The sequence below is a fragment of the Fusarium oxysporum genome, chromosome 14 (genome assembly GCF_000149955.1).
Source record: "Fusarium oxysporum f. sp. lycopersici 4287 chromosome 14, whole genome shotgun sequence".
Lineage (NCBI taxonomy): Eukaryota > Fungi > Ascomycota > Sordariomycetes > Hypocreales > Nectriaceae > Fusarium > Fusarium oxysporum.
Window position 1 is genome coordinate 72,234 of NC_030999.1, and position 26,899 is coordinate 99,132.

Below are 26,899 nucleotides of genomic sequence, written 5' to 3' on the forward strand. Positions count from 1 at the left end.
CTGGGCCTTAGTGGGATTTGCGAGATAGCGGCTGCATAGGGAGACGCCGAATGCAATGTCTGGTCTGGTCCCTAGCATTGCGTACATCAGACATCCGATTGCTTTAGCGTACCAGTGCTTGCGATCTGAGTGAGTGTCTCCATCGTCAAGGGCGGGCTCTAGCTTCGCTGTTGCCACTGGGGTCGCAGTCGGTTTGGAGTCCCATAGTCCGAATTCCTTCAGGACTTTCTCAATGTACCCCTTTTGCGAGAGGCTCAGTCTCCGCTCTCTGCGGTTCCGAGCAATGGACATCCCTAGGTAGAAGTGACAAGGCCCCAGGTCTGTCATGCTGAACCGCTGGTTGAGGCTTTGTTTGATCATCTCGATGTCCCTTTTTGATGGTCCTGCGATGAGCAGGTCGTCCACGTAAACGGCAATGTAGGTTTGGCCATTGACGAAGACACCCATGTCGGAAACGAGAGGCTGGAATCCCTGCTCTTGGAGGAATAAAGAGAGAGTCTGGTACCATATCCTAGGTGATTGCTTCAACCCGTATAAGGCTTTTCGTAGTTTCCAGACTCTTCCGGTTCCGTCATCGAAGCCCTCTGGTTGCCCAACGTAGGTCTCTTCGTCGATATTCCCGTAGAGAAAGGCAGTTTTGACATCCATTTGTTCGAGCTCGAGGTCAAGCGCTGCGGCTATAGCAAACATTGCCTTGTAAGTCATAGGCTTGACGACCGAGGCAAACGTCTCGTTGTAGTCGACTCCTTCTTGTTGCTCGAAGCCTCGGACCACGTAGCGTGCTTTGAACCGCAGGATTTCTCCATTAGCTCCCCTCTTGAGTTTGAATACCCACTTCCCCCTTAGTGCCTTCCGGTCTGGTGGCAGCTTTGCCAAGGTGTAGACTCCGTTCTCCTTAATGGAGTCCATCTCGGCTGTCATTCCCTTGAGCCAGTCCTCCCACTGAAGGGAATCTTGGGCTTCCTTTATCGTTCGGGGCTCCGCCTCATCTTCCAAGGAAGCCGCAAGATTGACGTGGGCGCACACGAGGTTTGTGAGAGTATTGGTTCCTAAGAGCAGGTACCTTGAAGGAAGCTTTGCCTTGGTCGATCTCTGCGAGACTCGGAGCTCTTCGTCCCAGTCTGTCGGCCCGGTCGAGTCATGATGAGGCTCGGATGTTCGTACATGAATAGTGCCTGTTTCATCCTCCGGTATGATCTCTTCAACCTGTGGGATGGCATCGTGTCGTGGAGGAGCTGCTTTCTTGGGTGAAGGTTCTGGCTCTGGATACAAGGTAGGTCCCTCGCTTCTCGTTCTCTTCGATCCAGTAGGTGTTCCTGTTGCCTCGTGAAAGCTGGATTCGTCGAAGATGACATTGTTGGCGATGAAGACTCGGCTATTGTTGTCTACGACAATGTAGTTACTGGAGCCTTGATATCCAAGAAGTCGACACTGAATCGTCTTTGCACGTAGCTTTTGTCTCTTGGCGGATGGCAATATGGCCCATCCATTTGCACCAATAACGCGGAGATGAGAGAGGTCTGGCTTGTCTCCGAACCACGCCTCATAGGGCGTCTTGTTCAGGGCCTTGCTAGGGCTTCTATTCCGTATATACACGGCCGCGTAGAGGATATAGGGCCAGAGCTTTCGCGGCAGGTTCGATCGCTCGAGTGTGGGTGTAACCTTTTCTTGAAGCACACGATTAAAGGCCTCCGCAATCCCATTCTGCTCATGCTGATCGGTCGCAGTATAGTAGATGCTGATGCCCTTGTTGTCGCAGAAGATGCATAGCTGGTCACTGCGGTTTTCGCCACCCTGGTCAACGTGAAGGTAATGGCACCGACGTTCCGGCCTCTCATACGTGTCGACGAAATATTTGAAACACCTTGTGAACTCAGACTTTTCCCTGACCGCGTATGCCCAGCCCATGCGGGTAAAGTCGTCGACGAAGACAACCCAATATCGTGAGCCGTCATAGGCAGCGTCTGGAAACGGCCCTGCAATGTCTGCATGGACGCATTCTAGCGGGTACGTCCCTTTCCGGATTGACTTTTGGTGCGGGCGCTCTTTCTGTTTTCCAACTATGCAAGGTTCGCAATTTTCTCCGCGTAGAATCGGATGGATACCGTGCGCCATTCCCCTCAGGGCCTTGATTCCGCTCTCGCTTAGATGTCCAAGTCTTTCGTGCCATATTTGAAGTTCGGGGTCGCCAATAACAAGTGACGCCAAGGCAGCGTTGATCGCTTCGTCTGGTTGGTCCACGACATAGATCCCTAATCGTACAGTTGCTGTCAGGATTACTCGATTGTCGTATGCCACCCTGGCTTGGTTGTCGCCGAAAGAGATTTTTGCCCCCTTCCTTGTTAAGGCAGATATCGAAACAAGGTTGACACGCCCTTCTGGGGAGTATACTGAGTTGTCGAGCGCCAGGTGTCGCGGACCGTCAAGCCCTTTCAGCCGCAGGATATAGTTTCCCAGACCCTGAGGGGTGATTTGTGTCTCGCCGATTCCAACTGTCTGTCCGCCGCTCCAGGGATGAAGGGTGCTGAAGTTTTCCCTTTTGCAAAAGGTGTGCATCGAAGCTCCGCTATCCAAAACGTGTACTTTCTCGAGTAAATCGCTCAACCTTTGACCCTGGTACAAGGGTGTGCACCACTCAATTCAATCAACTGAATGGCTCGGTGGCGGTGAGTTGACCTGGTCAACCACTCTCTCTAGTGGCGTTGATCAATTATCCGTCAAATTGAGTTGAATGGACACTGGTTGAAGTCGTTGATCTCCAAGCCGAGCTAGTTCACTCCCACTCTCCCATCCCCTTTTCTTCACATCCCACCTCTACCCAGGATCCTTCTTCCGTCCCATCACCACTACCATTCTCAGTAGGAAGTAGTGACAAGTCCAGGTCGTCAATCACCCCAGCCCGTAACCACGATCGCAGCACTTGACACATTCCTATAATGTCCGCGTCCAGCCGATTTCGTAGTGGCGTCACCATCCGCCCTGCCGCCGCAAACATCCTCTCACACTCTGCTGACATCGGCTGGATCGTAAGGAAGTCCAGCGCCATTCGTGAAAGACGAGGATACCGACGTTTGCGCTCATGCCAGTATGATATTGGATCTCTAACATCGTTATCTCCATCCTCCCATGACGACTGCCATAATTCGAGCTCGTTAATATCTTCATTGATGTCGTCAGACAAAGTCGCTTCCTCTTTCACCAAACCGTATCCGAGAACCGGCCGCGTGCGCTCACAGTACGCTTGAAATGGGTTGTAGTACTTTCGCTGCCGCTTCGCAACTGGTTCGTCGTCCACGGAACTCCGGACCACCTGCAGGTGACGATAGTCCGATTCCCACACTTCTCGGACCATCTGCTTCGCCTTCATCACCCATTTCGTGTTATCCTTCCACTCATTCTCGAAATACCCCCACCGGAAAGCCGGGTGCAGCGCTAAGGCCGTGTAATAGATTGGTGTCTCATCCAGCCTGCTGTAGTACTTGTTGAGTTTTTCCCAACCCAGATTAATATTGATTCGGAAGTGCTCCGCGTCGGGTATCTCAGAAGCAAGCTGCTTATAGTCCTCGAGTACTTCCAACAAGAACTCGAATCCCTGGATAACCTCCCATACATTCCCGTACGAGCCAACCCACCCTCCTTTCCGCTTGCGTTGTTGGCCATCGCCTTCCAGAGTCTTCACGGCGTCCTCGTAGAATCCAAGAAGCTTAGCCAGGTGTTCCAGGACTACCCAGTCATTGACCGTAAGCTGGTTTTCCTCCAAGCAAATCCGGGGCTCCCTTGCAGACTTTCTGAGATTCCCTGTCCTCTTTGATCTGTTGTCCTGCTCCCACTGTTGACGATGCTTCAAGACGAGTTGTTCGATGAATGGTCGAAGAATGATGGCGCGTCTAATCATGTATAGTTGAGAAAGCCACCGGGTATCGTTGTCAATGATCAAATCGACCGGCTGCCTCGCTCTAATCCTGGGGTCCGAAGATAGATCGAATTCGGAGCGTTGTATACTCCGCAGCAAATAAGTAAGCTGGTCCGACCTTCGGACGTCAACCACCAGGTTGTGCAGCTTTCCGACAGGTCCTTTGCGCCGCCAAAGTGTGTGCTCCGCCTCAGACAGAGCAGCTTCCCCTGACAACTGCTCTTCGAAAGCCTCGACGTTGTGGCCAAACAGCAGTGCTTTGGCCGAGAGATTTAGCGTATGGCCGAAGCAGCGCCCACGCCTCCTCGACCCGACGAACCCGAGCTCACCACCAATTACCTCCATGGCCTTGTCGTTGCTTTCCGCGTTGTCCAGTGTGAAGTACCCAATCTTATCCTGGATACTATAGGCGTCAAGGACGTCCAGTATTTCGGCCGCAATGTTGTGTCCGAAATGGCGAGTTCTCAATTCCGGTACACCAAGCGCCAGCTTGCGTGGCTGGCTATTCTCATCCCGAAAGAAACAAGCAATCCCGTACAAGCTGTGCCTGTTGCCTGACTTCCATCCGTCAAAGGAGACGTGAATCAGGCCGCATGACTGCTTCAGCGCTGCGACGACCTTATCCTTGTGCATTTCGTAGGCCGAGAGAACTTTGCGGCGGATGGTTGTCCTGGTAATATTGGCATCCGTGATCTTGACAAGTGGGTTGAGGTATTCGAATATCTGGCGTAGTCTTCCTTGCTCACAGACGCTAAATGCGTGGTTTTCCTCGATAATCCATTCGAGTAGGAGGCGCTGGAAATGCTTGCGGTCGAAACCCTTGGCCAGACTGTTCGCAATATCTTGTTCGCGCGGGAGTCGCGTATCGAGCTTCATCACTTCGGCGATGGACCTCTGATCCTTGGCCTTTAATTTCTCGGCTTTTTTCTCAGCGGCTGATTTCGTCTTATCAGGGGGAGCGCGTATTCCATGGCCCTTGAATAAATGGGCGTTCGCATTCTGGATTCCCTTCTCCGCGAAGCTTCTGGGTTTAGGATTCTTATTCTGGATGCAGCGCCTGCAGACCCACCGCCGGGCACCAGAAGAATCCTCAACATCATACCCGAAGCCCCATACCCACGATGGCGTATCTCGGACGCGTTGGGACCAAACGTAATCCGGGAAGCAACGCCAGAGGTACTGATGTTCTACTTCTTCATGTGGTCTTTCCTCTTGCAGGCTGGGAGCTGGCGTCGCTAAAGAAGCCACTGCAAGTGTTGCGGAAGATAACAGGTCAACGTCGTTCGTGGAGGGCGCTGTAGACTCCATTCCTTCTGGTTCAGAGCGTCCAGCTGGATCACGGTCGCGGAAGAACGCGAACATGGAGCGCGTGGGCACTGATCCAAGAGGGAAAAAACCCCAAGTGATGAGCTAAACCATATTAAAGTTAGTATAACGGGAAGGGTGGATCGCACAGACTAAACCTATTCAAGATACCAAAATCTCTTCAGGAATCACGAGTCCTATTACCAGCTACCCTAAATCCACCACCTTCAATCCATTCAATCAATGATAACTCAAAATGGATTGATGTTTATGTAATCCGTATTCGATATTGATTGACGTTGAGTTGACGTTGATCGTCAATCCATTCAACATATTGAAATACGTTGAGTTGAGCACACCCTTGGTTGGCACATTCTCAATCTTTGCAATTGTAATTTAGACCGTGAGAAGAACTTGAGAAGGGTGCTGACGTTATTACAGAGATCCTCAAAGAATGGAAGAAGAAGGATATCTTTAATTAGAAGCTGAAGGCCGTGAGAATCGCATAGAGAGAAGTTGATATGTGAGAGCTCTGGGAATCTCCCTAGCAAGCCGTGTACAGAGCGCATCGTGTTTTCGGTATCTGTACAGATAGAATTGATTCTGGAGAGATCACCGCCGCACAGTTGCTGCATTTCTCCCCATATCAGCTTCACCCAATTCTCCGCTGTGTGCTGTTCGTCTCCCGTGTCAAACGTTTTCCAGTAGAAGGCTGGGCCGTCTGGTAGCTGTACCGAGATATTAACGATTCTGTGACCCGAGACATTATCTGAAGCGTCAAATATGATGTTGAGCCATTCTGAGCTGGTAATGCGTTTGAAAACCTCGTCATAGAGTTCCTGATAGAAGTCGGGAAGAATTCTCGTGATGGCGGCGCGGCTAGGAGGCTTCCAGCCAGGCTTAATGCGAGTGAAGAAATAACGCCAACGGCGGCTCTCGAAGAGGCTGAAGGGCCGACCACCGGCGATTACAGCAGCGGCGGCATCATAGGCATAACTGTGACTCTCGTCCTGCGAGATATGCTGAATTCCGACCTCGGTTATCTTCTTTTGTATGGCTTCTGAGTAGGAGGGAAGATAGCCAGCGTTATCTTGAGTTTGACGCTCTTGTCGCTGCTTGGCTTGCCATTTCTCACACGCAGCGAGATGCTCTTTCGGCCTCCCAACAGAGGTCGCTGCAAAATCCTTTTGGCAGTGACGGCATCTATATCGCTTGCTTTTCTTGGAGTTAGAGCGGCCGAGGTCGATAAACTGTCGCCAAACGAAGGCAGCGTTAGCTTGGGTGGGCGCCATCTTTTTGGCGATACCTTCAATCGGGAGAGAATGGCAGAGTGTGTTGAGCTGCTCAGCCAACGGAGTTTTTGTACAGCCCCCCGTATTTGTATAATATGACCCACAAATTCCCCTATTAGGATTATTGTGGAACCCATTGTACGTACATAGTACGTGTACGTACTTTTTCTTTCTGTACGTACGTACGTACAACACGGTTGTACATACTGTACAACATCACTAGGATTCAAACTTATTGCATCCCACTGTATCGCTAATGCCATCCTTACCGATTTTGACCTGAAACTATCGCCTGCTTGGTTACATATATTTGGACTTGGGTTTAAGGATCCGTTCGGCATGCGGCAGCCAAGGATGCGCTGAGACAGAGCTCCCATTGGGACGAAAAGTAGAAGTAAATACTCGATATGCATAAGTGGCAAGATAGTGGTGACAGTACGAATCTAAGGCAATTCTCATTTACAGTGGGCAGAAGTGTTGGAAAAGTCCGGGGATCCCCCTTCCCTTCAGGGTTTAGACTGGTAGTCTGAAAGTCCTAGATTTAAAGTTCAAAGTCCTAGATGAAACCATCTAGAGATATAAACCCGAGAAGAACTCTCATCTCAAAAATAAAAACAACCAAGTTTTACAAAAAATACATTTTTCACCCAGCACTACTGCGCAATATCAACAACAAGTTGTAGATTTTATCTAATCGGATGCCGTACTTGGCGATTATGTTCTCCACAAGCCTAAACCAGTTGCGAATAGCAGTCAGATCTTTGCATTTGGCTCTCCGGTAATCATATTTACGAAAGAAACGCGTCTTAAGCTCTTTGTATCGCCTTATGAAGTTGGAAGCCTAGCGCTTGCCGATGGGTGACGCGTTGCAGTCGGCGAGTAATCGGTTGGCCATTTCTTTAACACTACGTAGTCGCGGGGGAAATCCTCGCGAATCTAAGTCTAGAATGAACTGAACTATGATCTGTTCCTCTAGATTAGACAGTTTGCGTGACGTAGGAACCTAATCGCTTTGAGATTGAATGCCCTTCTGCCGGCGCCATAGGATCATACGGCCAACTTTATAGATCTCTGCAGCGCGTTTGAGCTTTAATTTTGGATTATTTTGAAGGGCCTGGAGGGCAAGAAGGATTTTACCCTCAATATTAGGGTCTGACATATTTCGTGGTTGAGAATCAATTAATTACATAGAGATGATATAAGTTGAGGGATTTTTGTCATGCATGCTTGTTTGTCACGCAAGCTTATCATGTACGTTACTGGGAAGCAGATGCACGATTAGATCATCATTTTCGTTACGTTACAGAGATAAAACATGTTGGGTACCGGTGCTGCAATATAAGCTCAAGCTCGCATAATTTGTCGATTTCTTACGGTGCTGAGACGGAGTTTGTGGGAGCTGAAATATGAGTTCCTTTTATTACTAGACCCTGAGATCCCCCGTAGAAAATAAATGTGTTTCTGTAATAACTTGAAACATATGCTTAACTTGAAGAGATTTTGTTTGCCTTCCATGAGCCATGTACCTTCGTTGGACTGACGAGAGTCATCTATCAATGGATCTTCGCTCAATGCCAGCGGATAGCTCATCCCGCTCCGTCGAGATTCGTGCCATTCTCATCACTTTCTCCATCTTATCCACAATCACTGTCGCGTTGCGGGTCTACGTGAGATACAAGGTGCTTCACTCTCTTGGCTGGGACGATAGGGTTATGGTCGCTGCCCAGTTCCTTGCCACTGGGTCTGCGGTAGCCATTGGGCTAGGTAGGTTTTAGTGGTAAAATATCCTCTCAAAACCACGGATTGCTGACACGGGCTCAGAGAACAATTACGGACTTGGTCATCATACATGGGAACAGCCGAAGGAGAATTATATTGTTTACATGCAGGTTGGCTTCGCTTTTCCCACGCTGTCGAACTTATGCTTACTCCATACCAGGCATTCTATGCTTCCGTCATCGTATACAATGTCGCCATGTGCTTCGTCAAGATCGGAATCCACCTGCAATATCGAAGAGTTTTTGCCATAACGATCTTACAACGATTGACATTCTACGGAGTGGTTATCATGGTCGCCTGGACAATTACAATCGCCTTCCTTAATGCTCTCATTTGTGTCCCCGTTCGCCAAGTTCTGGAACTCGACTTTGCCTGGACACTGCACTGACCCCTTGACGGTATGGTATGTCATGGCTGGATATCTAGTCACTGACATTACGGTATTCTGCATGCCATTGCCTGTCATTGGAAGTATTAACCTTCCGAGGAAGCAAAAGATTATGCTTTTAGGGATCTTCAGCATTGGGTTTTTGTAAGCGATTACATCTTCCCTACCAGGCTCCTTACTAACACGTCCAGTACTTGTGCCATCTCTATATATCGTATTCGGACACTGGAAACAGCAGCTTCGACCAAGGATCCCAATTGGGACAATGTCGACGCCGCGATATGGTCGTTCCTCGAAGTCACGCTCGCTCTCATTACATCATGTCTACCAACCCTTCGACCATTATTCTCCAAGCTTATGCCCAAGCTCTTCGCGTCTTCTTTTGGTCGAAGCACCCGTCCATCTGACTACGGATATACCCCAACAGGCAGCAATCAAAATTTGAGGAGCATGCCACGATTTCGAATTGAAGATCCAAGCAAGGACTCAATGGATGATACAACTACCCTGCGTAAGGATGAAGCGCCACTTCCACCTATCAATCGTAGACGTTACTCTCGAGGCTATCCGGATGTTAGCGTCAGTATGCAAGCTGAACAAGGGCAGAAGCATAGTAGTGAGACGGAGAGGCAGAGCCCTCTGGAGCCAAGTTCACCACGCCATGGAGGGATCAAAGCCACGACTGTTGTCACTCAAGAGGTCGTGGTAGAAAGACATGCAGATGATGCATGGAGCCATGGTGGACCGAGAGACAGTGATGCAACTCTCAGAGAATGAGACTTGTATAATAGCCGCAATGCAGAAACAATATTCTGTCGCTTCATGAGATACGCATACTTTAGCACCATCATAGTACGCTCTTTAATGCAATCTTAATACACTTTTATTTATTTATAGCCCCCGCTACCTTTGCTTTTTCTCACTCATCGAGGTTCTAGAGTCTAAAGCTTACCATCCAGGACCACCTACCGGTACTTATCGGAGGCCTGGTATTGTGATAGAGAACCTTCAGTAATATCGAATATAGCATCAATAACGTCTTTTCGGTATAAACATAGAGACCCATATTGGAGATCTTTTACGCGCGTAAACTACGTAGAGAGCCTTTTCAACTTTACAAGAGTTGAAGGATGAGAAAGCGAGAAATGCAAATTTTTCAATATCTTGAAACCCCCATGATACACACAAAGTCAGAAGAAAAATGGCCCAGGATAAGACACCACGTAAAAAACAATACACCACAGGTTTTCTTTTCTCGCGAATGGCTTCATTACGCCAAAATGCGGTGCAAATAAAATGATATGGTTTGTATGGAGCGGTGATTTTTTGTGCTATATTTTAAGTGGTGTGATTCTTTAAGTGGTGGGGGATGGTACATACATACATACATACATACATACATACATACATACCCATCCATCCCACCCCCAATCTCTAACCTTCACCCTCAATCAGGGCCATGAAAAGCAGAGTGAGGAAGGAAAAGCAAGGTCAGAAATTAGTGAGAAAAGTCGTTTCCGTGCGAGTGGACTGGAGTCCGTTTATGTAGAAGCCGAAACAACTGCATCTGAACAAAATGACCTCCCTTGCTGCATCTATAATCTACAGAAAGGTTGGGTCTTTAGTGAAAAAAAGTGTGGCAAGCATTGCGTAGAGAAGTATTAAAGTTGATGTGAAAGAAACTTTGAACGAATCGACAAAATTCGTTCGTGTTCTTGAGTCGACAGCGCTTCGCGTATGAGTCTTTAAGGTGAGGCGTCAAGCAAAGTCTGTGGCTTGATATTGGGGTGCGAGGGCTAGCTGGAGATGTTGCAGGCGGGAAGCTTGAGTTGACGATCCTAGAAGAACGATGGCTTCGTGAGGACACGATATTCGACATAGTCCTCGCCATCAATGTTAATAATGGTACCTTGAGACACCAATTTTCCAGTAAATGGACCATTGACCTTGCGCTCATACTTGACTCCACTGTATATCTTTGCGTCTTCGGCCCTCGCTTTCATCTGAGGGATTTCCTGGCGGGCCCAGACCTTATTGAGACGTTGCAGTTGCTGCCGGCCGTTGACAGCCATATCAGGAATGGCGGCGGCTGCGGCGGTTGCTGCTGCTGCTGCTACTGCCGCCAGCTCACGGTCGGCAGCCTGGAGGTAGGCATGCTCCTGGGCAAGTTCAACACGGGTAATCTCACGCTCAGCAAGAGCCATGGTTCGTTCAAGAGCGTTGTTGCTCTGTGGTGTCCTACTCGTGGCTGGACGATGAACTGGGGGAGGCTGAGGGGTGTCAGCCTTTACAAGTACCTGGCGTGCCAGACGTGCTTCGGCCCTGGCTGCCTCGACGCGGCGGCTTTGACGCAGTTCATGCCCCCTAAAGCCTAATCGTCCAGTCTGATCAGTCTCTTCAACATAGTTATCCGGCTGACGAGGTAGAGTAGGTGCAATAGACAAGGGAGTTGGAGCTTTGAAATTTGTTCCCGCAACCCTAGCTTGCGCCTCGTATACAGCTTTAGTCTCATTCGCGGTTTTTTCCTCCGCTGTTTCTCCGCAGTCAATCTGCCATTGACGCACGCGGCAATATTCTTTTACCTCGTTCCGTGCCAGAGACCGCAAGTGTGGTTCAAAAGCAACCTCCTCGTATGCTATCCAGAGAGCGCCGGCCCCAGTAGGGAAGTTTCCGTCAACGAACCGTCCGTCACGAGTTTCTTGTACTAGCTTGACACGGAAACTATCATTCTGTCCCAAAATCCCGTACACCGCGTGACGATTCTTTGGGTCTGGTTCGTCAGACTTTGCCCAATGACCAAGAAGAATTCGAGTAGGTCGGGTGCCCGGAAGGGGGTACATGACATTTCGCACAGGTTGTGGTCCGCCGGGTGCTGGTTTGATGGTTGTATGTTCGATCACAGGGCCGTTCGAGGGAACAGTATTAATAGGGCTGAAACCCCCACTTGTCCTCCTCCTCCTCTTGGGATCACGACTCTGCTGCAGATGGTGCTGCAGATGGTCGGGCAGTTCGACGCCATAAGCAATTTGAGGTGGATTGGTGGCGTTCTCAGCGGTAGGGTTCAACTTGGCATGACGCATGGCTTCCTTGACTGCAGCTATCTTGGCAGCAACTTGTTCCGCCTGGGTCTCTTCGGTCCCCATACTGTCGGCGCGGATCTTGACGTACTCCTTGACTTGGAGATGATCCAAGCCTATAAGGTGCTTCAAGAACACGATTCGCTCAAAGGTCACCCAGCTTCCACCAGGTCCTGGTGGCAAGGGGTACTCATCCGAAATAGTTTCTCCAGCTATTGTGGTGGGCTGTATTCGAGTTCGTAGGCGTTCGTGAATATCTATGTAGCCAATGACGGCATGTTTGAAGTCCTCAGTAGGGCCGGGTGAGTCTCTCCAATAGCCTAAGATAACACCCTTCACTCCTGCTTTGCTTGTTTGGGGAGTTTTGGCTCTTGTGGCAGCTGCAGGTGGTTGTCGTTCACCTGAAAGAGACCTTAGCGGCTCCATTTTGCTTTCGCTCAGGTCATGGAAGACGGTGGCGCGCTTCCGCTTAGGATAATGAGAAGCGACGGGCTCATCGTCAGCGTCGGCCATGGTCTCATCCTCAGGATCAGATGCTGGCGGAAGGGGGCATGACTTTCGGGCACTATTAGTGCGTACTCCTACAATGATCTCGTCCTCAAGTTCGTTAGAGTCGACACCGGAGGCGGAGTGGACAGTGCTCGCGAGTTCACTAAGTTCGCTAAGTTCGCTTTCAACCTCTCCGTCTCCAATCGACATGTCGCGACCGTTCACTGGTCTGTAAGTTAGGGTTAGCTGTTGCTCATTGGCTAGCATTATGTTCTGGAACGTAAGGCAGTATAAGAGGTGCATCGGAGAAAGCCAACTGTTCCTAAACTCGAGCAGAAAGCTAAATTCCTGAGAACCACTCGATCGAACAAAAGGTATCATGCCTAAAAGCAGAGACACATATTTGGGTTGAATCTAACAAAATTCCAAATCATGTAGCTGAGGTCTGTTAGGGCGATGAAGCCCCGACGTGGTTGCAGGGGTGTATAATAGCTAGTACGACAGGGAAGATGGCAAGGTTACAGGGGCAAGGATGTGAGACCAAAGGGAGAACCCATAGTTGAAGGACAGAGAGGTGATGTACAACCTACTGCAACTGGCTAGGTCCACAACTGAGGGTGAATAAGAGATGACAACAAGGTCCTCTTATTCAATTCAAGTTCAATAGGAATAATAAAGTCAAGAACTCATGGGCAAGGTTCTGTATGTTGAGGGGAGAAAAATATGCATGTAAAGAGTGCAGAAACAAGACGAAAGTATGGAGAAGGAACGACGATTTGAGCTAGGATATATGAAGAGAGAAGGGAAGAAAATCGCTGCTGCCAGTTGCCATGAAGGGGGAAGTTTGCAGTTGTAGTTGTAACAGTGATTCAGCCTGTCCCTGTTGGGCAACATTCGACACCGCTTGAGATCGAGTGTTTTTTTTGTTTTTTTTTGCGCGTGTGTATTATTCTTTTCTTGATTTGTCGCCGCTGATTTAGAGTCACCATCTCTTTGAGGAATCAAGATGAGATGCAGTCAGGCCATATGCGGTCAACAACAAATGCCCTCGTGTCGACAAATCGGGCAACGCCAACTAACTTAGGCCGTGGCCCTTGCCAGAAGCCACGCCACTCGCTCACTCGCTCAACCACTTGACTGGCTGAGAAAGCGAAGACATGATGGCGAAGCAGTTGGATATGGCATAGTTGTGGTGACGAATTTGAGGAAGAGGGTTGGGAAACGAGAGTACAGTTTCATGAGAAATAGGCAATGAGAGCTGGAATAGTGACTTGCCTTGGTGATGCGCTTCTAGCAGCACTTTGTGCAGCAACAACTGGTGACCTTCCATTAATAGTACTATTAGTTAAGGGCTCGGTCGCAAGTGATAGCGCACGCCCCTTGACGACTGGGGACGAAGTCGATGCAGATGGTAGCGGTGATCGCGGCATGGTAGGTGTTGATGCGACTCGAGTCGCTGAAGTCAATGATAGCCTTATTGTAACATTTCCAGGCGCGGTCTCAGTAACAGGGCTCTTGAAGTCTTGGGAAAAGCCGATGATGAGAGGTGAGTGATATGAGCTTACACGGCGTAATAATTGCTATTAAGATAACCAGCTTGGGTTGACGAAGATCTGATTGCGTTGATGGTTGGGGAAGACGAAAAATTGAATAGATAACGGCGATGGGGCGTTTCCAATATTCGAATTTACTAAATAAGGGGGGATGTAGTCTCACAGCCCCCCCCCCCTCCTGTCTCTTACCTTAATAGTAACTACAATCTTAAAGTTACAGTATCGTATTAAAAATAATTTAAATTGGCCACTGCAGAATGAAAAAAGTTATTTTAATTATTTTTAATACAATAACTTTAATAATAACGTAGTTGATAAGCGATCCGACTGTCACGGGCTGGGCTCGGATAGACAGGTGAACGGGGAACGCTTCGGGCGGAATGCGATCTATTGCTACGGATAGGCACTGCAGGCAGGTCAGGCTCTATTGACAAGACGTAGCTCGAGGAGCTACGTTCAGGAACTATCTGGTCGGTAAACAAAGTCTCTGCGATAACGTATCGCCACGTGATCCGGATCTACCTTGTTAGTGGTCTAGGGTAGGCCAGTCTGGTCTCGAGCTGTGACATATACTGGCTTACACTCGACTGAAAATAAACCCTTCTAAATTTAAATCATGCCTGAAATAAAAGAAATTTTAATATAGCATAGATTATAACTGAATCTATAAAATATATTTTTCCTAGATTTTATATAATTTCTCTAATAGCTAGTATAAAGAAAACCTATTTACACTGTGTATTCGTAAATATAAGCCTAAATAAATTAAGTAGAATTTTATAACAGTTAGTATAGTACTTTACTGTGTAAAGATTATAGCAAATTCTTTTTCTTAGATTTTCTTTTAATTGTATAGTTAATTTTTAAAACGCTAAATCTTAGCACTTTCGGTTATACAGTATAGTGTAACACTCGCTTGTTTGTAACACTTGCTTATCACGTACGTTATTTTATTTCAGGTTTTAGTTTCTATAGGGTAAGCTATTTTTTAGCTATACAGTGCAGTGGTCGGATCACTTATCCGGTCGGATCGCTTATCAACTACGTTATTTGATTTAATCTCAAATACTTATGTTTATCAGTAATAGTAATCAGTAGTAACATGCACGATAAGCATGCGGGACACTCCACTCTGCAAAATCGAGTTCACAGGAAGTGAACTCGCTTGCCTGACATCAACCAATCACGTCCAACAAACCCTTCAACCACCATGTTGGAACGCCAGAATGTACTTGCCGAGAAAATGCCCTGGACCATCCTCAGACATGTCGGGGTCTATAGACCACGAATTTTAGTTGTGGTCGGCAGTTGAACGGGGTCGGTAGTTGAATACGGGTTGGTTCCAATGTATGTACAGTGGGATGCAATAAGTATTCGCAGGTGTGTAGGTGGTTTGGCAGCTTCTAACCTATTTAGTTAAGCTCTTAACTGAAACCTGGTACTTGATACTTAAAAACCTGACCTTTTCCCTGCGGGCATTAAGTACACAAGACATGCAAGGGTACCTGTAACTAGCTTCTGATATAGCTGGGATGCGAATACATATTGCATCCCACTGTATTCAAAACAAGCCCCTTTGTGTTATCCACAGTCGCCAGGCGGAGTAAACCCTAATTCGATAGCCCCATCAAAGGGTATGTGCTAAGTGCTTAATACAGTGGGATGCAATAAGTTTGAATACGGGGCGTGTATCTTTTTACGTCGCTAGCTTCTTTAAGCTAGTGATGTATGATCTATCTGCCGTATGACCTTATGTTGATTGGCTGTTGTGGGCTTTCTGTAAGGATTAGAAGCCAGCTAAGGTAAGAAAAGGCTAGATCACCGGTACCAGTACATCGAAGGGTATTCAAACTTATTGCATCCCACTGTATGCAATTTCCTTTTCCACCCCTTTGTCACTTATTTAACAGGTCAGGATAAATAAGGAAAGTGCAGTACTCTGTAGACGGTTGCCTACAGTGGGATGCAATAAGTTTGAATACCGGGCGTGTATCTTTTCGAACTGCTAGCTACTTTAGGTTGAGTCTGTGTGTATATTATCTCTCGTACGCCAATTTGAGTTATACTGATTGGTTATTATGAGCTTCTTACTAGGATTAGAAGTTAGCTAAAATAAAAAGGGCTAGACTGGGGGTGCCAGTACATACAAAGGTATTCAAACTTATTGCATCCCACTGTACAAACCTTCGGAAAGTTAGAACTGTGGGGTTCATATAAAGTGCAGACTAGTATGAGTACAGTACCATCAAACAATCCTTGCACTCCCAACTACCGAGCCGAGACTTAACCAGAAGACGGCAATACGACGTGGCCCGTTCGGTCCGTCCCCTCCATCAGTTATCTTGTAACGTTTTCCCCGGCTGTATTAGTTGGTGCGCTTGTAGGATCAGACCATCGATTGTTTGCCCTAAACACGAGCATCGAAGTTATCGCGCGAGAATAACGTCTCGGCCAGATAATCTGGCCCAGATTACCTGAAACATGGGCATCGGTTTGAATAGGAAGGTTGAACCTTGTTTCTTCCTAGTTCTCCAACTACGGACCAAGCCAAAGTATTCATTTATTTCTCACGGCCGGGGAAGAATGTATGTCTACCCTCTACGCCCGCTGTGAACAAGACTCATGCATACACGCCTATACCTGCCTATGCAGTATGCACAGACACAACCTGTGCTCCTCTCGGAGGGCTTTCCAGTCGAACATCGGAGGAACTTTAGACGATACTTGTGATGACGAGATGAAATCCCGCTGACATAATCTCCCGAAAGCAGCCTGAATATCAGTGATTGTAGACGTGGTCGTCACACCATACGTACGGATTGTAACACCAACTTTGTGTAAGAGTGCGCAAGGCAACGACTATTATTTCCTTTTGCATTATGGTCCTACCCAACCGTGCTGTAAATACGTTCACCCGCCCTAGTATATCATGTGTAGTAGCAAGTAAAGTCTAAAATCTTTAATAAAGTATAAAGAGATTACACTAAGTGTGATGCCGACAGCCGAGGACGCATGGCGCACGAGCGAAGTGACCTTGTACGGAAGCCCCGGAGGAATTAACGTTTTATTAATGTGGTCTCAGGCAGGTAAGCTAAGTGCCGGCCGGGAATTCACTAAACTTTCACTAAAAGTAACGCCCCCAAAGGGACGCAACTGTTGCTCTCTTTCCTGTTTTTTCCCCTTGGCTTAGACAAGCCAATCTAAGGCACCCTACTATTACAACATAAAGGCTCCGCTATTTAGAGTTCCTTCTATTGCTACTTTAAACTTTAAAATCCCATAATTAGCATTTGCTTTGCATCCTTTCTTCCTCAAGTAAACACCACATTGATTGTGAATACAGATCCTGGGTCCGTCAGGTATGTCACTTAGAGATGGATTTAATGCTGCATCATTACATAAAATGCGCTTTTTGCATTAAATATTTAAAGCAAGACGCGCTTTGTATGCATTATTTCCTGTCGCACTGAGCGTGCTTAAAGGGTTAGAGTGAATATGATGAGCAGCAGCAAATGTGTTGATTGATGTCTTAAGTTTTCTCTTGTGCGGGGTATTCCATCCCGCACAGTTACTTAAAGCATATAGCTAGATTACTAATGCCTACCCTGCGACATTTCCTCTTCTATCTTAGGCTTAGCGCCTTCTATAATAGGTTTAGTGCATAGGAACAATATAAGTCCTTTTCCGACCTCCTTTTCTCCACAGCCTTCAACCGTCTGTCGATGTATCCCCCTGAAACTTCTCAATTCGACTCCCCACTACCTTCAGACCCTCCGTGTGTCTTCTACAATGCCCAGAACCCCTGGAAGGCCAGCCGATCACCAGGTCCACCGAGAATTTATCACGCTTGCCTCCGACGCTAGTTCGGGTTTCAAGAACTCTAGAGTCAAGTGCAAGCACTGCGGCCACGAGATAACCAAGGGCACTACTCGTCAGAAGAAGCACTTACTTCGCCATTGTCCCAATTACAAAAGGCAGCAACAGTCTCAGCAGCCTCAACTTACTCATCACTTTCCTGTAGTGGACAAGACCTTTAAGCAGATGCTTGATGAGCTTGCTGCTATAGCAATTTTTGCTGATGGCCGTCCATTTAACCTCTTTGAGTCCAAACGAATGCGGATTCTGTTGAGCAAGCTAAACACTGCCTGGCAACCACCGTCTCGTCGCCGAGTACAGCGGCTGCTAGCCCCGACTTATTCTCAGTACCACAATCAAGTCCAGGCTATCCTCGACCAAGCAGAACATATCAACGTAATCTTTGACGCCTCAGACAACATCACAAGTCATCGAATTATCAATATCTCGATACAGGTGGCAAATGGTACGGCGTTCTACTGGAAGACGTTTGATACAGGACAGATTCAACACACGGCTGAGCACTACATCGATCTTTTGTATCCTGAGCTGGAGATAATTTGCAAGGGCAACTTCTTGCGAATTAACTCGTTTTGCACAGATACGGATAGCGTGATGAGGAAAGCTCATGTGCATTTGGCAGCAAGAAAGGAATTCCAACATTGCTTCTTTTCCCTCTGCGATTCACATGGGTTACAGCTACTCATCAAGGACATCCTAGAGCTGCCGTTCTTTGAGGAGGCATTCAAAAACGCTACGTTAATTGTCACCTTCTTCAAGAAGTCGAAACTGCAGTTGGCTCGATTGAGAGAAGCACAAAAGGCTGCTTGGGGCCACCATAAGGCGTTTTTATCTGCGTGGGTCTTTCAGTTTTTCTGACTCCTAGCTATAGCTGACTGCTCGCTTTAGTGTAATCACACGCTGGGGCAGTCAGTTCAATGCTTTACAGTCAGTTTTACGCTGTAAAGAGCCTCTCCAAGCATACGCTCGCCGTCCTGACGTAAGGGCAGAGCTAGCCTCCGGCTCTCTCGAGCTTCTTCCAAAGGTGCTGGAGTCTGTCAATAACCCTCACTTCTGGATACGCCTAGAGACTGTTTTGGCCATAATTAAGCCTGTCAACAGTCGTCAGCGTGCCTCAGAAGCCGATCGGGCTCACATCGGCCATGTGATTCCTCGTTGGCTGGAGATTAAAGCAGAATGGAAAGCACTTGACGAGTCTCAGCAACATCAAGACGTGAATTTCAGCGAGCTGTATTCCGTATGGTTAAACCGTATGGATAAACAGACATATGATATTCATTATGCGGGATTTGCATTACGGCCTGACACAGTCGGGACTAAGCTTGAAGAACAGCTGATGATGAAAGTGCTGCAGTTCTTTAAGTCAGCAGTCAATCCTGCTGACTACATCAATATTGTTCGAGAATTTAACCACTTCCGAGCACAATCGGGCGGCCGGTTTGCTGCAGGAGGCTTAGTCTATTCAAAAGAATGGACTCCATTAGATGCTTGGATGCTTCTTGATAACCAAGGCAGCAAGCTGGCTGCACTTGCAGTCCGGATCTTTGGAACCATAGCCAATTCAGTTCCCTCAGAGAGATCATTCTCGGCAGTTAACTTCCTCCACAGCAAGGCACGCAACAGACTCACACCAGCCAACGCTGACAAGTTGGCGTTCATCTACATGAACGAACGGGTGCTAGAGAGGATAACGCAGTCTCAGAATCAACCTCTTGATCATCGCAATGATCATTCTACGGTGGTCAGCTGGGAAGATTTGACAGAAGACGGTTGGCTTACACTCGAAGATACGTATATGGAAATTCATTGCGCATCAAATCTGGAAGTTGACGCTGTTGTCGGCGAGTTCACTCACCAACCCGCCTCCGACGGAGAAGAGACAGTGGTGGACACACTTGAGGTCGAAGATGGGTCAGAGAGCGAAGGAGCGGGGGAAAAATTGACCTAATTTTGCTTGGTTGTTTGTATGATATGGCCCATGGGCAGCTTCATAAATGGGTCGTAATATTGCAATAAAAAGCGCGCTTTTTATTAGGAATAAAATGCTGCTTCGTTATAATAAAAAGCAGCTTAATACACATGTGTATTATGCACGTGCCCATCCCTAATCAGGGGGCTATGTGGGTCATCTATCTATCTATCTTACCGTCGGATATGTAGGCAGCGTTCTACATAAGTAAAGTAAGTAAATTTTTCAGGCTTACTTACTTACTTACTAACGATATCCATACTTACTTGCCACCCCGAACTACTTACTTACTTTACTTGCTTACTTGCAAGTAAAGTGGATCCATATACCATAGCCAATCATCTTACAGCATCGTGTCCTGATGTCCCCTTGGTTTTGCCCAGGAAATCGCACCAGTGCGAGCCCAGTTTCTGAGGCATTGCAATGCCTCCACAGTAACCCAGTGCAGGGCGTTCCTTTGTGAAGTTATGGTGAGCTTTGCAGCACTGAAAACACGTTCATTCTCGCTGGACATGGCTGAGATAGAAAGTAGGTCCATCGCCATATTGAATAACCGTGGGAACTGAGTCTTGCGGCCAAGCCACCATTGGAGCAATTGCTCTTCTTTGAAGTCTTCCTCTGGAACCATTTGTAGGTATAGGTTGATCTCATCCGGAGCTTCTTTCCTGGCCTTCTTGGGGAAGTTTGCAGTGCGCAACAATAACTTTGATCCATGAAATGCCGGAGGGGAGTCTGGAGACACTGGTGCCTGGTTACCTTGAGCATAGTGCCTGTCAAAGTAATCTCTGAAGTCCCGAAGGATCGAGTCTACTTGGTTCGGTAGCCTAAGCTGCAGGAACCCAATGCCGTATCCTGGGTGTAATATCATAGCTGCCCAGTAAACAACGCTCCGCTCCATCAAATTGCGGTATTTGTCGAGCTTTGACATTGCATACTTGATCGAGTGTTGTATGAAATGTAGCCCATCGTCGGACAACTCGAAGGGCTCAGGATCTAGGTCCTTGTCTTCGAATTGTACCGAGATCTCTGCTTGGTATAGTGGAGAACTCGGTTCTCCGCTGGTAGTCGATTCCATGGTTGAATATCTGCCCCAGGTAGATACGCCAGTGTCCTGTTGCAGCCCTCCCTGTTGCTCTCTCTCTCTGCCATCAGTAGGCGCAGCGACTATGATACAATCAAGTACTGGCTCTTCGAGAGTGATCCTCACATCCGGTCGCACGCTTGCGGTTTTGCCCCACTTACTTGGATCTTACTTACTTACTTGCTTCTTGGAGGCTTTACTTACTTACTTGGCTGCCGGGCTTACTTACTTACTTATTACTTACTTACTTGGTTACTTACTTGCAATTACTTTACTTATGTCGAACGCTGTGACAGCCGTACCAACCTCTACGCCCACCTTAAGATTGTAAAGATTGTCACAGCTGCACATACTGCCATTTTGGCCAGCAAAAAATCTATGCCCTAGCAGAACGCTAACAGCAGGTGCCAAGGAAATTTTTTACAAGAGTTGTTCACGTGTAGGGTGATTGACTGTAGATTTGCTAGCAAGGCGCTCTCGCGACTCGTGTCCATCGGTCAGCATTCCACTCTAAGAACGCCGTCTTTGCCAACCAAATATCCTCTGAAAAGCTTTGACTTGGCCGACTTTGCTTGCTTGAATCACCAGTTACCTTCTTGCCATCCATCGTCTCCGACTTCCACGCTCGCTTGTTCGGCACCAGCTGCGCCAACGGACGTCGAGGCGGGTTGAGTAGCAAAGCCCGTTCAAAGTCGATCACCATAACTCCGTTGGTCTCAGGATTGAATAACATGTTTGCAAGTCGCACATCTTTGTGGATCACGCCCTCTCGATGCATGGCTCTCAACGACCGAATGGCCTCGTCTTCGAGCGACCTGTCCATGTCGCCAATTCTCTGTGCTCTGTCGATGCTGCAGCCTCCCCAGGACAAAAATGTCATGTGCACCACGTAGACCCGGTGGTCATAGTAGTAAGTCTTGTTCATCGATCGGAGGTCAATGGCACCCAGGAAGACAGGCACGTGGACGCCTTGGATCGGCTTGAGACGCTCGTAGACAGCAGCCTCGTGCTCGAGATCTCTGATGAAAGCCCGCACCGTGCCCTTGCTGACAAAGGTGTAGCCATGCGCAAGTAGGGTCACTTGGAAAAGCACACCCCGCGCACCACCCTCCCCCAGTGGCCTGATCCCGTCGTCGAGCGACTGTTTCAGCTGCATCCAGAGTAGGCGAAGCCACTCCTTGTGATCGACAGGATGACGTGCGCGGGCGGCGGGAGCACAGCTCTTGCCGTGAAGCGCCACGTTCGGGCACTTTGGGTCGAGAAAACCACCGTTGACCATCCCGACAAGACATTTCTGCGTACAGTACTGCCGACCCTGCTCGCCGCCTCCTCCTCCGCGCGGCCGTAACGCCAGTAACGCTAGTCGCTGGCTCCGCCTAGTCCCTTGTCTTGTGTTTCGTCCGCTTGGCGTAGGCGTGTCCGGTGGCCTGGGCGCCGACTCGTCATCAGATGGTTCCTGCCTGTCGTCCTTCCTCAACGACCCCTCGCCAGTCTGGCACGCGGCTGTTCGACGTGTCCTCTTGCGGGGCAAGGCCGGCGACCGATCGACATCCTTGTAGGTGGTAGGTTCATGGCCAGGTGAGTAGTCTGATGACGCCGATCGTTCATTTTCTGGGATGGAACGCAATGTCGATTCGAAGTCCTCAGCCCACGTCTTCAAGTTCTTCATGGCTTTTAGACGTTCCTCCTGCCTATTCCCCCGTCGTTCTCCAGGCGAACCGAGAGCCATAAGGGTGAACGCCAGATATTGACCGACAGCCGTGCATATATGGACGTTGTTTGGATGTGCCGACACCTCCGGACCAGGCTCTGCTAGGTGATAGTACAGCGTCTCAGGTTCGTCCCAGTCAACCTTGAGAAACACGCTTGGGCCTAACACTGCGAGCATTATCGCCCAGCTATTTATTATCCGGTTCGTCTTTTTTCGCAATTTACGTCACCGCTGTCATTTCGCCTGTGTGGCATGTTTTTGGCCATAAATTCAGTCTTCATCCGCGCCAGGGTCTACAGAAGTTGGAATCGTCCTTCGGTTCACAACTTCCTTGTGGATGTCCATGGCACGGAGACCGAGACGAAGATGCGGAGCGGTCAACTTGTGCGGCGGCTTATACTCGGAAACGTAAACCATGGTGCGCCGGGAAGACTCGGTGTTGTCGGATCGATAGACGCAGATTTGATCCGGCCGCAGCTGCTTGAGATCTCTTCGGTGGTCCGGCGTCTGCGGTGGCGGTGGCGGTGTCGATGGGGTCTCCCGCTCAACGACTTCCTCGGCGACATCGCTGAGGGCATGGGGATGGTTCTCAAAGACGACACCATCTCCGATCTGAAAGGCCCTGCTGACCTCTTCCACCTGTTTGAGCTGCTGTATGATGGCTCTGACCGGATCCTCCACGCTATTATGCAGGAAGTATTCGAGCGTCTTCTCGTCTGCTATCGGCCGTTGAGAGATCCTGTTCCCCAAGCCGGCCAGGAAGTTTCGGTTCTCGAAAACGCGGGTTTCGGTAGGAAATGCATCGTAGAGTGTACCGAAGGTGAGCTTCTGTTGATCAAGGAAGTCGGGCCACGGCCTGAGGTTTGTAGGACACCACTTGTCGCGCGGATTGGTGATGGAGCCCTTTGAAGTCAGTTTTGGATCCGTTTCGATGGCGAAGCGAGAGAAAACGGAAGCATGGCAAGTTGCAATGTATTCGTCAAGTGTCGTGAGTCGTGTCTGTTCCTCTGCTTCCTCGGCGCGTTGCTGTTCTCTCTCGGCGCGTTGCTGTTCCCTCTCGGCGCGTTGCCGCTCCTCCTGTCGTTCCCTCTCTGCTTCCTCGGCGCGTTGCTGTTCTCTCTCGGCGCGTTGCCGCTCCTCCTTCGCGCGCTGCTCAGCTTCTCGTAGGAGTCTTGTCAACTCTTCTACACTCAATGATCCATCCATGATATGTGGGATTGATGCCGTGGTAAGGATCGATGTTGAAGGATGGATATTTGCATTGCAAACGTGTGTTTTGTGTTTTGAAGCTCGGTCTAATTAAAGTGGGGCCCCATCACGTTGCGAGGGGTGACTCGGCCGGAAAACATTTGAGGCAAGTTTTTTTGTCAGCGTGCGGGGCCCCACGGCTACCACTATTACCTGTTGGTTTTTTTTTCCTGTTTACCCCGGATCAAGATCTGGTTCGATTACTACAACGAGTCATTCAACGCAGCAGAATGAGGGCCTCAATTGAGTCATCGCCTGCTCTTCCCCCTCGTAGTCAATGACAAAATCGATTGTAGTGGATTTGAATTATCAGCCCCATATTACAGGGGTTGATTTGATTTTTGTGAGCCAATCATAGCTCACCAGTATTCCGTCAAAGACCCGCAACGCCACGAACGCGTAACGCTTCCACGAAGCGATTCCAGTAGGCGAGTGCAGCGTAAGTTTTCAGGGTCACAACCAACATCTCTTGTCTTTTGTAGCTTCATCATATGCCTACATACTTAATAATTTACGAGCGCATTCTTTTTTTCAAATTTAATCTTTGTTCCTTCTGCAGCTCATAATGAAACTAGAAGGCTTCATGGTAAATCAGTTGCAGAGCACGGTCCATCGTTACACCTTCCCAATCAAGTTAGTGGCTCTCAGAGGTCTAGACTTCTATTGCTTAGGAGAGTCATTAAATGGTACCAGCAGGGAAACAACAATGAACGTTCGATTTGTAGACGATCCAGAACGGGACCCGGCCGTGCTGCACCGACGTCGCTTGCAAGCGAACCGCACACAGAACTGCCGGCGGTGCACAAAAACGTACCGAAACATCCTGGCCACCTATGATGGTGCCGAGTTGTTGCCTGAAACAGTCAAACAACGCACCTTGTGACAGGCCTTGGGAGGGAAGAATAAAACAATCCAAACCAGACGATCTTGTAACATTGATTTCCTCTCAAATACCATATAAGCGCGATACCAAGGTCAAAATATTCAACAGCTAGATGATATTCAACAAGTACGGAGTGAAACTGTTGAATGTTGGAGGGTTCACCCTCAACTTCAGGATTAAGGTTCAGGATTAAAGTTTGACGCCCTAAACTTAGATCGTAGGACTTTCATCTAGGACTTTCTAGGACTCAAGTCCTAGAAGGAACCAGTCAAAGATATAAGGTCTCAATGGTCCTTCGATTGTGACAGAATCAAGAAATATACACGATTCACCTTAATATCTGACACATATTTTGTATGACAGTAACTTCGGGTCGAGACGGGTAGATGTGCTTGATGTTTGATAGTCGAATGGTGCCTTGGAAATGGTCAAGCTTGTTGCCCTTGTCGCTCGAAGCGTCGAGTGGGGATACCCGATCGATAGTGTTAAAGATCTTGGCAGCAGCAGCGATGGCATTCGTAAAAGCTTGAACATTGGGTGCAACGTTTCCGAGGTTAAATGTACCAATCATAACAGCCATCATAATAGTGAGGATGTTGGAAAGACTAGTCTCCCCATTGACAATTAACTGGCTGCCCTGCCAGAAAGCCAGGCTATAGTTGAGGTAAAGAACCAGCATCATGCCTGCAACCACCCAGGCGACGGCACCCTTGACGCGAAAGCCGTAGTGTTCGGCATTCTTGAGGTGTGCGTCGTATTGCCGAGCAAGACGCTCCTGCGTACCAAATGCAACGGCGTTGCGAATAGAACTGATAACTTCGTCCGCAAGGTTACCTCCGTGAGCATAAGCCTCCAAGCTTTGTTTGGTGTACTTAAAGATGAAAGTGGAACCACCGCCTATGTTGAGCAGTAAGGCCACGACGGTCGAAAATAAGATTAAAGTTAACTGCCAGCACTTAATGAATCCAATCACAAAGGCCGAGACAAATGTGGCGACGGCGGCGAGAGTGAGAGAGATCTTTTCGGAGATGCCATCTTGGATAAGGTTGGTATCGAAGGTGATGCGAGTAGTCACCTCGCCGGCGCCAAGCTTATCGAAGAAGCCAATGTTCTGGCGTAAGCAGCTCTCGAGGTAATGCTCCCGGATCTTGGCAGCGATATGCTCGCCACTGTAGATGAAACCGCAAGTCGATATGTAAACCACCACGAACTCGCCGATGCCGAGGTATACAAAGTATAAGACGAATTCAGTTAACTTGTCGGAAAACGCGCCGGAGCTCAGACTTTGGTTTACCAAAAAGTCCTGAAAAACGCCTTGGAGGTTACCAAAGGCAACCGTGATGAATGGGAGCGCAGCACCGCCAGCGATAGCACAGATGCTCGAGATCAAGATAATGATAATGTCGTTGCAAGACGCATACCGGTACAACACAGCCACGCCCTGCTTGACTTCGGGACTAACGACTTGGCGTCGCAAAACCTCAGCTTCACCAGGTCGCAAGTGTCGATAATGTTCCTCAATATTTTCCCCTTTAGGTGGTGAGACTACTTTCGAGTCGGCCTTTGTCAGGTCCAGCTTTTTGTTATCAGAGTCGATCGAAGAGGTTGTTCCCGGACGAGTCGCATCTGTGTCGGTCGAACCGCCCCGGCTTGACGATGGCGGCCGCGAGGGATTGGCGCTGCTGGTCGCAGCGGTCGTCTTTTCAGATGTTTCGGGCATGGTGAGAATATGTAGCTGGTCGCAGCTCAAAAGTGAACCAGCGCGGACGGTGCTTTAGCGATAAGAAGAAGCGTTCAGTTATCGTCTACACCAGTAGGTTCTGTCAGAGTTGAGATGGAAGTCGTCGAGATTAGCAGATTATATGTGCGATGGCACAGGAATTGAGAAATGGAATGCACTGTGTCATGAAAAGTAAAAAGGAAAGAATTAGACCCGTTATTTGATTACATTTTAGGACCACAATGGAGGATTAGGTGGCAGTTATATCCATCAAGAGCACAGAAATGCGACTCGAGACCAGCAATTTATTTGAATGACTTGGGCAACGCAACACGCAACGCACTGCCTTAGCGTATTTTGGATGCTGTCGGACGGTCATAGCTTCGAAATGTGATGGAACTTTGGGGGCCCAGTCCGATCCCCCTTGTCGCTCATTGGCGAGCTCGTGCGTGTACTCCGTAAGAGATGGGGGTTTAGTGATCCTGCAGACCTTAACCCCCTTAGCAGTCGACGAGAAATCCAGTGGACGGCAGTCCGTTATTGGTGCACCTATGCTTAATCTGTCACTTTCTCTGCTCGTTTACCTGCCCTTTCGTGCCTTCCGCCAGCCAGAGT

The 26,899-nt window shown here is 48.5% G+C and overlaps 8 protein-coding genes across 10 annotated transcripts; 4 read left to right on the forward strand and 4 right to left on the reverse strand.

Moving 5' to 3' along the window:
* Positions 1 to 5,692: 5,692 nt before the first annotated feature.
* On the reverse strand, positions 5,693 to 6,510 carry FOXG_21452 (uncharacterized protein; the record flags this gene model as incomplete). The annotated part of the gene is made up of 2 exons (XM_018401790.1): positions 5,693 to 5,801; positions 5,843 to 6,510. 2 exons carry the CDS (start codon positions 6,508 to 6,510, stop codon positions 5,693 to 5,695), a joined length of 777 nt encoding a protein of 258 aa, XP_018253764.1.
* Positions 6,511 to 8,030: 1,520 nt separating this feature from the next.
* FOXG_14143 (uncharacterized protein) lies at positions 8,031 to 8,677 on the forward strand (the record flags this gene model as incomplete). Its single annotated transcript, XM_018394208.1, has 3 exons — positions 8,031 to 8,274; positions 8,332 to 8,399; positions 8,450 to 8,677. 3 exons carry the CDS (start codon positions 8,031 to 8,033, stop codon positions 8,675 to 8,677), a joined length of 540 nt encoding a protein of 179 aa, XP_018253765.1.
* A 22-nt stretch (positions 8,678 to 8,699) lies between these two features.
* On the forward strand, positions 8,700 to 9,454 carry FOXG_21453 (uncharacterized protein; the record flags this gene model as incomplete). Its single annotated transcript, XM_018401791.1, has 2 exons — positions 8,700 to 8,821; positions 8,869 to 9,454. The coding sequence occupies 2 exons, from the start codon at positions 8,700 to 8,702 to the stop codon at positions 9,452 to 9,454; spliced, it is 708 nt and encodes a 235-aa protein (XP_018253766.1).
* A 611-nt stretch (positions 9,455 to 10,065) lies between these two features.
* FOXG_14144 (uncharacterized protein) lies at positions 10,066 to 13,946 on the reverse strand. 2 transcript variants are annotated; one of them, XM_018394209.1, is made up of 2 exons: positions 13,519 to 13,946; positions 10,066 to 12,472 (listed from the first exon to the last, which is right to left on the reverse strand). In XM_018394209.1, the coding sequence occupies exons 1-2, from the start codon at positions 13,671 to 13,673 to the stop codon at positions 10,516 to 10,518; spliced, it is 2,112 nt and encodes a 703-aa protein (XP_018253767.1). In that variant the 5' UTR covers positions 13,674 to 13,946; the 3' UTR covers positions 10,066 to 10,515. The 2 variants fall into 2 exon arrangements, with proteins under 2 accessions (XP_018253767.1, XP_018253768.1); XM_018394210.1 differs by lacking the exon at positions 13,519 to 13,946 and adding an exon at positions 12,830 to 12,853.
* A 4,922-nt stretch (positions 13,947 to 18,868) lies between these two features.
* FOXG_21454 (uncharacterized protein) lies at positions 18,869 to 19,697 on the forward strand. The gene has a single exon (XM_018401792.1). The coding sequence runs from the start codon at positions 18,925 to 18,927 to the stop codon at positions 19,618 to 19,620; it is 696 nt and encodes a 231-aa protein (XP_018253769.1). The 5' UTR covers positions 18,869 to 18,924; the 3' UTR covers positions 19,621 to 19,697.
* A 1,460-nt stretch (positions 19,698 to 21,157) lies between these two features.
* FOXG_14145 (uncharacterized protein) lies at positions 21,158 to 22,610 on the reverse strand (the record flags this gene model as incomplete). The annotated part of the gene is made up of 1 exon (XM_018394211.1): positions 21,158 to 22,610. One exon carries the CDS (start codon positions 22,608 to 22,610, stop codon positions 21,186 to 21,188), a length of 1,425 nt encoding a protein of 474 aa, XP_018253770.1. The 3' UTR covers positions 21,158 to 21,185.
* Positions 22,611 to 24,149: 1,539 nt separating this feature from the next.
* On the forward strand, positions 24,150 to 24,675 carry FOXG_21455 (uncharacterized protein). 2 transcript variants are annotated; one of them, XM_018401794.1, is made up of 2 exons: positions 24,196 to 24,314; positions 24,375 to 24,675. In XM_018401794.1, exons 1-2 carry the CDS (start codon positions 24,247 to 24,249, stop codon positions 24,562 to 24,564), a joined length of 258 nt encoding a protein of 85 aa, XP_018253772.1. In that variant the 5' UTR covers positions 24,196 to 24,246; the 3' UTR covers positions 24,565 to 24,675. The 2 variants fall into 2 exon arrangements, with proteins under 2 accessions (XP_018253771.1, XP_018253772.1); XM_018401793.1 differs by having other exon boundaries at positions 24,150 to 24,642.
* Positions 24,676 to 24,886: 211 nt separating this feature from the next.
* FOXG_14147 (ATP-binding cassette, subfamily B (MDR/TAP), member 1) lies at positions 24,887 to 26,616 on the reverse strand. Its single transcript, XM_018394212.1, has one exon. It carries the CDS (start codon positions 26,282 to 26,284, stop codon positions 24,893 to 24,895), a length of 1,392 nt encoding a protein of 463 aa, XP_018253773.1. The 5' UTR covers positions 26,285 to 26,616; the 3' UTR covers positions 24,887 to 24,892.
* Positions 26,617 to 26,899: the final 283 nt, after the last annotated feature.

What these genes read in the sequence shown, in the direction of transcription:
- FOXG_14144 (XM_018394209.1), bottom strand. Translation starts at nt 13,673, where the DNA reads ATGCCGCGATCACCGCTACCATCTGCATCGACTTCGTCCCCAGTCGTC. An exon ending in GCTAGAAGCGCATCACCAAG is followed by an intron (nt 12,473 to 13,518) that starts GCAAGTCACTAT and finishes CCTAACTTACAG; the next exon opens with ACCAGTGAACGGTCGCGACA.
- FOXG_14147 (XM_018394212.1), bottom strand. Translation starts at nt 26,284, where the DNA reads ATGCCCGAAACATCTGAAAAGACGACCGCTGCGACCAGCAGCGCCAAT.
- FOXG_21455 (XM_018401793.1), top strand. Translation starts at nt 24,247, where the DNA reads ATGAAACTAGAAGGCTTCATGGTAAATCAGTTGCAGAGCACGGTCCAT.
- FOXG_21454 (XM_018401792.1), top strand. Translation starts at nt 18,925, where the DNA reads ATGGATAAACAGACATATGATATTCATTATGCGGGATTTGCATTACGG.